The sequence below is a fragment of the Microtus oregoni genome, unplaced genomic scaffold (assembly GCF_018167655.1).
Source record: "Microtus oregoni isolate MIOR12 unplaced genomic scaffold, Mior012 000001F_ref0000356, whole genome shotgun sequence".
Lineage (NCBI taxonomy): Eukaryota > Metazoa > Chordata > Mammalia > Rodentia > Cricetidae > Microtus > Microtus oregoni.
This window is the reverse complement of record NW_024543060.1, coordinates 51,847,222-51,860,783: the sequence shown is the minus strand read 5'-3', so window position 1 is coordinate 51,860,783 and position 13,562 is coordinate 51,847,222. Positions and strand designations below refer to the sequence as shown.

The 13,562-nt window shown below is 44.9% G+C and overlaps 1 protein-coding gene across 3 annotated transcripts in view; it reads right to left on the bottom strand.

Moving 5' to 3' along the window:
* The window catches only part of Clybl (citramalyl-CoA lyase), a 217,975-nt gene extending 204,703 nt beyond the window's left edge, over positions 1-13,272 (bottom strand). For all 3 annotated transcript variants that reach the window (XM_041663598.1, XM_041663608.1, XM_041663617.1), the window contains exon 1: positions 13,203-13,272. In XM_041663598.1, coding sequence (XP_041519532.1) covers positions 13,203-13,258 — 56 coding nt within the window. In that variant the 5' untranslated portion in view covers positions 13,259-13,272. The remainder of the gene's footprint in view (positions 1-13,202) is intronic.
* Positions 13,273-13,562: the final 290 nt, after the last annotated feature.

Here is a 13,562-nt window from a genome sequence, read left to right as displayed (position 1 = left end):
TATACAACATTCTGTCTGTGTGTATGCCGCAGGCCAGAAGAGGGCACCAGACCTCATTACAGATGGTGTGAGCCACCATGTTGTTGCTGGAAATTGAACTCAGGACCTTTGGAAGAGCAGGCAATGCTCTTAACCTCTGAGCCATCTCTCCAGCTCCATAGCCTCTAATTTTCACAGAAGGGTTCCCGTGTAGGTGTTCAGATACACACATGCACACCGACACACACACACCACACACAGACACATACACACACCACACAGACACACACACATACCACGCAAACAGACACACACCACACAGACATATACACACACCACACAAATACACAGACACACATACCACGCACACAGACACATACACACACCACACAGACACATACACACCATGTACTCATTCACACCACCTACACACCACACACAGACACACACACCACACACATAGACACACCACACACTCATACCACACCCCCACACACCATACACACACACCACACACTCACACACACTTACACCACACTCACACACACATACACCACTACATTCACACTACACACACACTCACACCACAGACACACAACACACAAAACAGACACACACACTACACACACAGACATAGGCACACACCACAATCATACCCACACCATACACAGAGACACACACATACTGAATTGTTAAAATATCATTTAAAAAGAGAAAGCCATCAAGATGGCTAGTACATAAACATGATTAACATGCTTGCCTCCAAGCTCGGTGGCCTGAGTTCACGCCCTAGAACGTACGTGGCGGGAAAAGAGAAATGACTCCCAAGGATTAACTCTGACCTCCACCCCTGAGCTCTGCCATCAACACCTGTGCACATGACTCACACAGATACATACAATTAAATAAGAATTGTAATTCGCCAGGTGTGGTGGTATACAACTTTAATCTCAGCACTTGGGAGGCAGGGGATCTCCGTGAGTTTGAGGCCAGCCTGGTCTACAGGCCAGTGGTGCTATACCTGTCTCATAAACCAAACCAAAGAATTGTAACTCTTAGAAAATGAATAAATTAAATATGGCTCTCATGGAGGAACCATGAGATAATAAAATGGAGAGGAATTGTTGTCATTTAAAGTTTTCAGTACTGGAAGGCCCCAGGAGTCAATATCTGAAGTGTCCTGCGGCCACTTGCAGGACACTAGCCACTCCCAGCAGCATGTAGAGTGCGTCTCAAAGCCACTGAGACATTGACTTTTGGCTCTTTATTATTAATGGGACCTCTGTGGATCATATATATATATTCTCTATGGATCATATCATATATGTGTGTATATATATTCTCCGTGGATATATCAAATATATGTGTATATATTTTTTTATTGAGCTCTACATTTTTCTCTAATCCTCTCCCTGCTTCTCCTCTCCCCTTCAACCCTCTCCCAAGGTCCCCATGCTCCCAATTTACTCAGAAGATCCTGTCTTTTTCTCTTTCCCATGTAGATTAGATCCATGTAAGTCTCTATTAGAGTCCTCATTGTTGTCTAAGTTCTCTGCAGTTGTGATTTGAGGATTGGTTTTCTTTGCCTTATGTTTAAAAACATGTGATAACTGTCTTTCTGGGTCTGGGTTACCTTACTCAAAATTATGTTTTCTAGCTCCATCCATTTGCCTGCAAATTTCAAGATGTCATTCTTTTTTTCTGCTGTGTAGCATTCCATTGTGTAAATGTACATTTTCCCTATCTATTCTTCGGTCGAGGGGTATTTAGGTTGTTTCCAGGTTCTGGTTATGACAAACAAAGCTGCTATGAACATAGTTGAGCACATGTCCTTGTGGCATGATTGAGCATCCTTTGGGTATATACCCAAAAGTGGTATTACTGGGTCTTGACGAAGGCTGTTTCCTAATTTTCTGAGAAATCGCCACACTGACATCCAAAGGGGCTGTACCAGATTGCACTCCCACCAGCAATGCAGAAGTGTTCCCTTTACCCCACAACCTCTCCAGCATAAGTTGTCATCAGTGTTTTTGATCTTGGCCATTCTTACATGTGTAAGATGGAATCTCAGAGTTGTTTTGATTTTCATTTCTCTGGTGAATAAGGATGTTGAGCATTTCCCTAAGTGTCTTTCAGCCATTTTAGATTCCTCTGTTGAGAGTTCTCTGTTTAGGTCCGTACCCCATTTTTTATTGGATTATTTGTTCTTTTGATGACCAATTTCTTGAGTTCTTTGTATATTTTGGAGATCAGACCTTTGTCTGATGTGGGGTTAGTGCAGATCTCTTCCCATTCTGTAGGCTATTGTTTTGTCTTGTTGACCATGCCCTTTGCTTTACAGAAGCGTCTCGATTTCAGGAAGTCCCATTTATTAATTGTTTCTCCCCATGTCTGTTGTACTGGGCTTATATTTAGGAAGTGGTCTCCTGTGCTAATGTGTTCAAGTGTACTTCCCACTTTCTCTTCTATCAGGTTCAGTGTGACTGGCTTTATGTTGAGGTCTTTCATCCATTTGGACTTGAGTTTTGTGCATGGTGATAGACATGGATCTATTTTCATTCTTGTACATGTTGATATCCAGTTATGCTAGCACCATTTGTTAAATATGCTTTCTTTTTACAATTTGATATTTTTTGCTTCTTTGTCAAAAATCAGGTATTCGAAAATGTGTGGATTAATATCCGGGTCTTCCATTTGGTTCCATTGATCCTCCTGTCTGTTTTTATGCTAATACTAGGCTGGTTTCCAGTAGCATAGCTCTGTAGTAGAGTTTGAAGTCAGGGATTGTGATGCCTCCAGAAATTCTTTTATTGGACAGGATTGTTTTGGCTATCCTGGGTCTTTTGCTTTTCCATATGAAATTGAGTACCATTCTTTTGAGGTCTGTCAAGAATTTTGCTGGGATTTTGATGAGCATTGCATTGAATCTGTAGATTACTTTTGGTAAGATTGCCATTTTTACTATGTCAATTCTACCTACCCAAGAGCATGGTAGATCTTTCCACTTTCTGATGTCTTCTTCAATTTCTTTCTTCAAAGATGTAAAGTTCTTGTCATACAAGTCTTCCACTTGTTTGGAAGTTACTCCAAGATATTTTATGCTATTTGTGGCTATTGTGAAGGATGTTGTTTCTCTGATTTCTTTCTCAGCCCATTTATCATCTGTGTACAGGAGGCTACTGATTTTTTGAGTTAATCTTGAATTCTGCTATATTACTGAAAGTGTTAATGAGTTGTAGAAGGTTCTTGGTAGAATTTTTGGGGTTGCTTATGTAAACTAGCATATCATCAGCAAATAGTGAGAGCCTGACTTCTTTTCTGATTTATATCTCCTTGATCTCCTTTTGGTGTCTTATTGCTCTAGCTAGGACCTCAAGAACTATATTGAATAGATATGGAGAGTGGACAACCTTGTCTTTTTTCTGATTTCAGCTGGATTGCTGGGAGTTTCTCTCCATTTAGTTTGATGTTGGCTTGCTGTATATTGCCTTTATTATGTTTAGGTATGTTCTTATTATATTCCTGCTCTCTCCAAGACCTTTATCATGAAGGTTGTATTTTATTGAAAGCTTTATTGGCATCTACTGAGATGATCATGTGGTTTTTATTTTTCAGCTTGTTTATATGGTGGATTACGTTGACAGATTTTCATATGTTGAACCATCCCTGCATCTGTGGGATGAAGCTGACTTGGTCATATGGTGGATGATGGTTCTGATGTGTTCTTGGATTTGATTTGCTAGTATTTTATTTAGTATTTTTGCATCAATGTTCATGAGTGAGATTGGTCTGTAATTCTCTTTCTTAGTATTTTCTGTCTGTGGTTTGGCTATCAGGGTAATTGTAGCCTCATAAAAAGAGTTTGGCAATGTTCCCTCTGTTTCTATTGTGTGGAATAATATGAGGAATATTGGTATTCGTTCCTCTTTGAAAGTCTTGTAGAATTCTGAGCTGAAACCATCTGGTCCTGGGATTTTTTTGGTTGGGAGACTTTTGATGACTGTTTCTATTTCTTCAGCATTTATAGGTCTGTTTAATTTGCTTATCTGGTCTTGATTTAATTTTGGTAAGTGATATTTATCCAGAAGTTGTCCATTTCCTTTAAGTTTTCCAATTTCGTGGAGTACAGGTCATTTTCTTTTGTTTCATCTATATTTGGTTGTTCAAGTCTTGCTGTTGTAGGGTCTCTAGAGTTTACTGGTATCACGTTGCTCTTTGTGGTGTTACGTGTGTTCTTACCTTATCTACTCATCTTTTCCTCTAATTGGTGTGGTTGGGGCTGTCTGTGACTCTGGTGATTGATCTTCTATGTGCCAGAGGATCCAAGGCTCAGACGGTTGTTCATCAACCATCTGAGTGCCATGGTTCTAGCTACCTCATTGGTCACTCCGTGTTCCTGGAAGTCACTTAGCACTCCTGGTACGGAGCTCACTGCCTCAAGCCTGTTCTGGCCTAGGTCGCTGGCCCAGTCCTCCTGCTTCCGCAAATGTCCCTGGTCTGGATCTCTGTGGATCTTAAAAGCTTAGCTAAGAGTAAGACATGGCCTACTGGGTAGTTGCCTGGCAGGTCAGAGTGCCAGCCCAGGCCGACAGCCAGAGAGCCAGAGGGCAGGGTCTTTGTATGCAGCCACTGCCAGCTTTGTAACCCACAAGACATTCTGAGCTTATTTTACCAAGTATGGGCCTGCTAAACCCAGGGAGGGGGCAGGTAAGTGCTACAAGGCAGCCTGTAGTCCAGAGCAACACCTTCTAGACGGTGATTGACAGCAGGCACCAAAAGGCTGCAAAGAACACAGGCTTTGAACCTGCAAGCTCACATGTCAGAAGCTGCCTCCAGGGATCTTGAGAAAGCTGAAGAGAGAAACATTTCCTTCCCCCTGCATTTCCCAAGAAAGAAAACTTGGGAACAGACTAAACAAACAACTGTGGTCATATGCACACACACGCACACATGATAGTGTTTTCTACAGTAATCAGGAGGAGAACTCTAAAGGATGGGCTGGGGCAACGGCTCAGGAGCAGAGTGTGTGTGTCTGTGTGTGAGTGTGTTTGTGTGTGTATCTGTGTATAAGTGTGTCTCTCTGTGTGTCTGTGTGTGAGTGTGTGAGTCTGTGTGTGAGTGTGTGTGTCTGTGTGTTTGTGTGTCTGTGTGTGAGTGTGTGTCTCTGTGTGTGTTTGTGTGTATATGTGTGTGTCTGTGTGTGTGTGTCTGTGTGTGAGTGTGTGTCTGTGTGTATATGTGTGTGCCTGTGTGTGAGTGTGTGTGTCTATTTGTGTCTGTGTGTGAGTGTGTGTGTCTGTATGTGAGTGTGTCTGTGTGTTTGTGTGTATATGTGTGTCTGTGTGTGAGTGTGTGTGTCTATGTGTGTGTCTGTGTGTGAGTGTGTGTGTGTGTGTCTGTGTGTGTATATGTGTGTATATGTGTGTGAGTGTGTGTGTCTATGTGTGTGTGTCTGTGTGTGTGTCTATGTGTGTATATGTGTGTGTGTCTGTGTGTGTATATGTGTGTGTGTCTGTGTGTGTGTCTATGTGTGTATATGTGTGTGTGTCTGTGTGTGTATATGTGTGTGTGTCTGTGTGTGAGTGTGTGTGTCTATGTGTGTATATGTGTGTCTGTGTGTGAGTGTGTGTGTCTGTGTGTGTCTGTGAGTGTGTGTCTATGTGTGAGTGTGTGTGTCTATGTGTGTGTGTGTCTATGTGTGTCTGTGTGTGTGTCTGTGTGTGTGTCTGTGTGTGAGTGTGTTATTTAACTATGTATTGACATTATCTATGTAGATATTTAGGTCTTACACAGACCAGGCCTTAAACTCACTGTATACCAAGGATGACCTTGAATGTCTGATCCTCCTGCCTCCACCTCCGGAGTACTGGTATTACATACAATCTGTACCACCATGGTCAGTTTATGTGGCACTGGGGATTGAACCCAGGGCTTCATACATGTGAGGCAAGCACTCTGCTAACCGAGCTATATTCCCAGCCCCCTCCCCCGCTGCCCGGACTTATTTCTATAACAAAGCTACTCTCAGTCATGAGCACACTCCCAAAATATCAGCATCAATCCATTCATAGGGCAGAGCCATCATGACCTAATTACCTCTTAAAGGTCCCACTCTTAACATGGTTGCTTTGGGATTGGTTTCATTCCCAGCACATGACTTTGAGGGACACATTCAAACCACAGCAACAAGCTATAAAAGCAACATGAAATAAACTGAACCTGCTGAATGGCAGTGGATTTATATTCATACCCAAGTGACCTATATGAAAACACAAATACCACTTCCTCTATAATATCTTTATTACCTAATAAAATTCTAAGTGTAACCTGTTGAGAACAAGCGCCGCTGCCACTGCTTTCCGTGGCAGCCAAAAGATTTTGTCTTACAATTAGCAACTCTTTTTCCCCTTAATAAAATCCATCAGACATACCAAGGGCCCCTTCCCAAGGAGCCCAGCGTACCCCAGCTTTCTCTCTGCATCTTCTAAACCCACATTTCTGGCCTGCTATGGTAGTGCTCAACTCTTGGGAGACAGAGGCAGGGTAGTCTCTGTGAATTCAGGGCCAGCCTTGCCTACATAAATTTACATAAATTATAGCGATGTATTACTGAGTTTGCAACACACACACATTTAAAACAACGATGCCAGCAAAAGGAGAAAAATAAAGACAGATACATAGAAGCCGTTGGAACACGGTCCAAGAACAGAGTCGTGTGGGCTTGTGGGAAAACTCTAAAACAAGAATCTTGCGGCCTCAATGACTTCAAAACACAGAATTGTTCTTGGAATCTGAGTAGAGGGGAGTGAGTTTACTTCAGATTACCAATTATAGCCTGTTATGGTTGTTTATATGCCACTATGGAAAAGCATGTTTTTGCTACACATGTATGGCTTGGCCTTGTGACTGTACGCTTTACTCAGGTGACCCTACTAATCCCCAGAGGATAAAACCATCTGATGCTCGGAATAAAGCTGGCTATCTCGTGAGACTTTAGTCAGCCTCACTTATCGGCTCCGCTCTCCCAAGTCCCGCCGCTTCTGAAGTTGGGGGCAGTAAGTGACATCTCTGTACCTCCCTGAAGGAAGTAGTAGGATTCGAAAGTAGATTAGATCCATGATGACGTAAACGGTAATATACAGTTAGCGGCATATGACCATCTATTAAAAAGAGTTCTGACGCACACTGCAGCAGGGGCGAGGCCTCAGATGTCACCCCAAGCAAAGGAGGCCACACGCAGAGGGGTGGGCACTACACAAGTGTATCCAGACACCAGGCGATCCCCACTCAGCAGGGATGGAAGCAACAGAAAATGCTGGGAGCAAACAGGGCTGACGGCTGCACATACCAACACAGCTATGAACTCTGCACTAAAATGGCTAAAATGGGAACCTGTATGCACACGTATGTGCAGAAGTCTCCTAAAAGTGACTTATTTTGGAAAACTGTATATGCACATGTATATGCATGTCTCCTAAAAGCGACTTATTTTTATTTTATGTGTGCAAATGTTTTGCCTGCATGTATATCTGTGCATCACATTGTGCAGTGCCCAATAGGGCCAGAGAGGGCATCAGAGAGGGGGATACATTTCTGGAACTGAGTGGTTGAGAGCCACCATACTGGTGCTGGGAATTGAACCCAGGTCCTCTGCAAGAGTAGCAAGTGTTCTTAACTACTGAGCCACCTCTCCAATTTCAAGATTCAAGATCTTAGGATGTTAATTCCTCTGACTTACTGTATGGACTCAGTGCAGGTTAGTCTATAGTATAGAGAAAAGAGGGCCCAGAAGAACCACCACAACACACCAGACAAGACAGTCCAGATGCTGCCAACTGATGCTAGGACAACCGAAGGGGTCAGAGATACACAACACTGTTGACCTTCCAAAAGAAAGGATGGGGATGAGGGTGGGGGGCTCTCAAGATCCACAAATGATAAACTGGACTTTTCATTAAAATTAGAATTATTTTCTCTTTGAAATCCACTCTTCAGAGAATGCTGAGAAAAGCCACAGACTGGAGAAAATAGTTCCAAAATACAAATCTGAGGAAGGACGTGTAGTTGATCTATACCAACAAGGCGAAACTCAACAGCAAGCAAGCAGCCTGAAGGACTGACCCAAGGGTGTCCTTCTCTTTCTGGCTCATTCAACTTGTGGGGGAGGGAGCCTCCCCCCCCCCCCGCCCCGCCCCATCCAACAGCAAATCCACTCCTCCTGCAGACACTAAGGTATCCGTTAACTCAACTCTGACATTTTCCAGCTCGAGCTAGTGAGCACCACACTCCACACGTTTGGGGCTTAGTTCCTCATGTTGCCCCTCCTTCAGATGCAAACAAAAGCTAAGGGTGTTTGTCTTGCGTTTCTGACTGATCGGCCCTAAGTCAGGGGTTCCTAAGACGCCACTCTTTAGATTTGACTCATTTGCCATGATAGCTCCCAGAACGCTTGGAAACCGGTTACTATAAGAGACATTCGAAAGGATCCAGACGAACAGCCAGATGGAAGGATACACCGGGCAGGGTGTGGGGGAGGGGCGGGAGCTTCAGTGCCCTCTCTTAAGTACACCTCCCTCCAGAAAGCTGCATGTGTTCAGCAATCTGGATGCTCTCCAGACCCCGGCCTTTTGGATTTTGATGGATGCATCCTTGCACAGACGTGATTGATCACCTTACTGGTCACTTAGAATCAACTCAGTCTTCACTTACCCCAGAGGTGTGTGTGTGTGGGGGGGGGGGTGACACATTTCCCATGGGCTATAGTGGGTGTTTTAGCTAGGTTTTATATGGCAGTCATAAAACATCATAACCAAAGCAACTTGGGGAGGAAACTCTTAAAGCTCTCACACTTCATCACTGAGGGAACTCAAGGCAGGAACTGGGACAGAGCCACGAAGGCGTGCTGCTGACTGGCTTGTTCCCCCTGGACTGTTTGGACAGCTTTCTTTCTTTTCTTTTTTTTCTTTTTTTAGATTTGTTTATTTATTATGTATACAGTTTTCAGCCTGCATGTACACCTGCCTGCCAGGAGAGGGCACCAGATCTCATTACAGATGGCTGTGAGCCACCATGTGGTTGCTGGGAATTGAATTTAGGTCCTCTGGAAGAGCAGCCAGGGCTCTAAACCTCTGAGCCATCTCTCCAGCCCCAGACAAATTTCTTATACAATCTACCCAGGGTGGCATCACTCACCCACATGAGTTGTTAAGAAAATGCCCTCAGGCCAATCTTGTAGAGACAACTGTGGTTCCCTCTTCTCAGGAAACTCTAGCTGTGCCAAGCTGATAAACACTCACCAGGTCCTCCAATCACGCTGTGGGTTTTCTGAGAAGGCCCACATCCTGAAACCCAGTAGGGCCCCCAGATACTCAAGTCACCCTGGAGAGTCCAGTGGCTTAGGGCTCTGTTCCAGGAAACACGGACCAAAACCCAATACACATATCTCATTATATCACAGAATCACACACAACCCAATTCAGAAGTCGGCAAAGGAGTTGAACAAATTTACGAAGGATATACACAGATGGAAAATCAGCACAAAAGCCCGACCCCAGTGACATACCTCCTCCAAAAGGCCACATCTCCTAATCTTCCCCGGACTGTTCCACCAAGCACTCAAATATCCGAGCTCATGGGGCCATTTTCACGCAAACCACCCCAGGTCGTTTGAGGAGGTTTCAGAACAGCTGGATGCCCTTTAACCATCGAAACAAGCAAACTGAAAACAGGATACTACAACCACATACCCATTAGAGCAGCTGATGAGTTTGCACAGCAACAGGCCTCTCGTACACTGATAAAACATCGCATTTTCGTACACCATCTTCCCAAACAACTCAACAGTCACATTCCTAAGTAAGCATGTCCGTACATTGAACACAAATATAGAGAGAGGGCTTAGGCACGATCAACAAAAACCAGAAGCAACCAAAATGTCCTTCAACGGATAACAATAAGATAAGAAGAAGAAGGAGGAGGAGAAGGAGGAGGAGGAGGAGGAGGAGGAGGAGGAGGAGGAGGTATAAATTGTGGTATAGCATACAATGGAATATCACTTGGCAATAAAAAAAAATGAATCATTAAGTCATGAGAGGCATGAAGGGATTTTACATGCATATTATTAAGTAAAAGGATCCAACCTAAAAAGACTGTACACCACGTAGTTCCAATTCTGTGACGTTCCAAAAGAGATGGATCAGCAGTAAAAGTATACGAAGCCAACCTGGTCTACAAGGGCTAGTTCAGGACAGGCTCCAAAGCTACAAAGAAACCCTGTCTCGAAAAACAAACAACAACAACAAAAAAGTATATGTGACAACCTGACTTCTATCCCTGGAGCCTATGGTGGAAGAGAATCGGGTCCTGAAAGTTGTCCTCTGACCTCCACACATAAACACACACAATAAACAAAGTAAACGTGAAAACTCTCGAGTGGAGGATACAGACTCTGAAAAAGCACTAACTGTCACAAATGCACACACAAGGGCTGAAGGTAAGGTGCTGATCCAAGTGGAGCCCTTAAGGGAGAGAAAACGGGCACCGTCCTCTAGGGGACCGGCTCCTTCCCATCCCATGAGTGTGATGACAATTCTGTAAATGCTCACCGAGTTGAACAATCAGGTGAATGTATGGCAGACAGCAGGAGCCCAGTTTCTAATGCAGGAGTGGGGTTTACAAACAAGCCCGGGAAGTGGTAAACTAACTGGTCCTTTACCAATGCATTAGAGCTGGAGATGACATAAGAACTCGTGGGGGGGGGGGGGCTGGAGAGATGGCTCAGTGGTTAAGAGCATTGCCTGCTCTTCCAAAGGTCCTGAGTTCAATTCCCAGCAACCACATGGTGGCTCACAACCATCTGTAATGAGGTCTGGTGCCCTCTTCTGGCCTGCAGACATACACACAGACAGAACATTGTATACATAATAAATAAATAAATAATAAATAAATAAATGAACTCGTGTGTGGTTTGATAAATGTTTACCAATATTTCTGTATAACAATTTTCTGTTTGTTTTTGTTTTTGAAGATAGGGTTTTTTTGTGTAGCCTTGGCTGTCCTAGAACTACCTCTGTAGACCAGGTTGGTCTTGAACTCACAGAGAGTTATCTGTCTTTACCTCCCAAGTGCTGGGATTAAAGGAGTGTACCACCAGCTTCTATATATCAATTTTTATAGGTTATATGTGCGTGTGTGGTATATATGTGTTTGTATTTGTGCTTCTGTGTGTGTGTGTGTGTGTTTGCATGTGTGTGGTATGTGTCTGTGGTGTGTGTGATATATGTGTGGTATATGTGTGATGTGTGTGTATGTGTGTGGTGATGTGGGATACCCCTCTGTATGCTATGAATATGTTTTATTACCATTGGTTAATAAAGAAGCTGCTTTGGCCTATGGCAGGGCAGAATATAGCTAGGTGGGAAATCCAAATAGAAAGAGGAAGAAAGAAGGCAGAGTCAGAGATGCCAGCAACCACTGGAGAAGCAAGATGTGAGGTAATAAGCTATGAGCCTCATGGTAAAATATAGAATAACAGAAAAGAGTTCATTTAAGTTGCAAGAGTTAGCTAATAATAAGTCTGAGCTAATAGGCCAAACAATTTATAATTAAGTCTTAGAGTGGTTATGTAGGAAGTGGCAGGCAGGTGGGGTAGAAACTTCCAGTTACAGTGTGGTGTATGTGTGGTGTGTGTGTGTGTATGGTATGATGTGTGTGTATGGTATGATGTGTGTGTATTCACATTCCTGTCTATATTTCTCGGCTCTGACAAGTGAATTCCGCTCCCTCCCTTAAAGGCAGGGTAATTTATATGTATTCAGCATGGCCAGTCAACAGCATGGATAACAGGACAGTCTAGGACTCAACAGGGCAAACGCTGGAGGGTCGGGAACAGGGATCAAGACTGGAGGTCTAGAATGGCCCCTGCCTGCCCAGCAATGGTTCAGAACAACCAGAAGTGGCTCACTGGTTCAAGCTGAAGCTCAGTCCAACAGACAGAAATAAGGTATGGCAGATAGTGTCCACTCACTCCCGTGTGTTCACTAAGACCCACACTATTTAACACAGCTGGGGTCATCAAAGAGCCCAGGACCCAGAGATGCAAAGATGTGGTATGGAGAGGAAGAAATAAACATTTCCTAGAAGTGGTGACAGCAGGGGGTCAGTGCTGAGCAAACCACAGAGCCTGGCCCTTTCTCACCTCTGAAAAGGAACCTCTGGGCAGGACTGTGACCACTCCTCTATCTGCTATTCTGGTTCCAACAGTGATTTCCTGAGCCAGGGTGCAAACCACAGGTAATGGAGACAGTGGGTTGCCTAAGGCCATGAGGGTGCTACCATGGATCAGGTATGAATCTTAAAGCACAAGAAAAAGATGTAAAAATCGCTAGATCATGAACCTTGGCTCTGTAACTCTGTGGGACTTTGAGACAGTCATTTGGGCTCTCTGATCCTGTTCCTCATTGTAAACAGGACACCCTACTTCTTCAGATGGTGGTGAGGGGGACCACAGGAGATCTGTGATTAGCAGATGGGCACACCAGGGTCACATCAGCAGTTCTCAAAGTGGAAGTCCCTGACACACGAGTGTGCCTGACTTGTGACGGCCTACTGATCTCTTTTACCAGCTAGTATTGCTATGCAGACCAGGCTGGCCTCAAACTTGCTATGGAGACACGTGTAGCCTTGAACCTGGGTCCTCCTGCCTCTTCTTCCAAAGTTCTGGAATTCCTTTCAGATGTTTACTCCAAAGCTGGTGACATGAGACTCTCATATTAAACCAAAGAAAATCTCAAGACATTATGCTCTTTCCATCTAAAAAAACCAAAAAGGTCAGTGTTTTTTATGAACAAATTCTGGCAGAAGCTCTTTGGGACCCTCAATCGTCTTTAGATGGGTAAGGGGGTACAGAGACCAAACATTAGGGAACCTCCGTGCTTCACATAGAAAACAGGTGTGTTGTCGCTCAGGAGGCCAGCATCTCAGCTACTCCAGAGCCTCCCTAGAAAGGTTAGCGCGTCTGACAGCCCTGCCAATCCGGCAACACTTGTACCCACCGACCGGGTCCATGCAAAACCCGCCCTCTGGGAGACAGCAGCCGTAGCGACCTTGGCAGAGGTCAAGCGCGGAAGGCACAGAGGCTGCGGGCTAGAGTGCCCGTGCAGGCTCAACACAGCGCTCTGGCCGCCGCCTTCGCCGCGTGGCGGGGACTGGGGACCTGAACTCACAGCCTGGGCAGCGCCGCCGCTCCGCGGACCGTTTTCCGCAGCACACACAACGCCATCTTCCCGACGTATCGCCCCGCCCTCGCCCCGCCCCCGCCCCGCCCCAGCGGGACGCGAACACGCCCACCAGTTTTAGCTCCGCCCGACCTCTGCTGCCAGGCCCCCCACCGCGCCGCCAATCTTCCCAACGCCACGCCCCTCCACCGCTGGCCACGCCCCTTCCCTGCTCCTCCCTTGCTCTGATCCCTCACCTAGACGCCCCGGATTTCTCATTTCTCACCGCCTTGTGTGGACACTTTGGTGACCCAACCCGACTCTCGTAGCGCTTCTGAAGCGAGTTAGGAAAACTGGAATTTTCTTAGG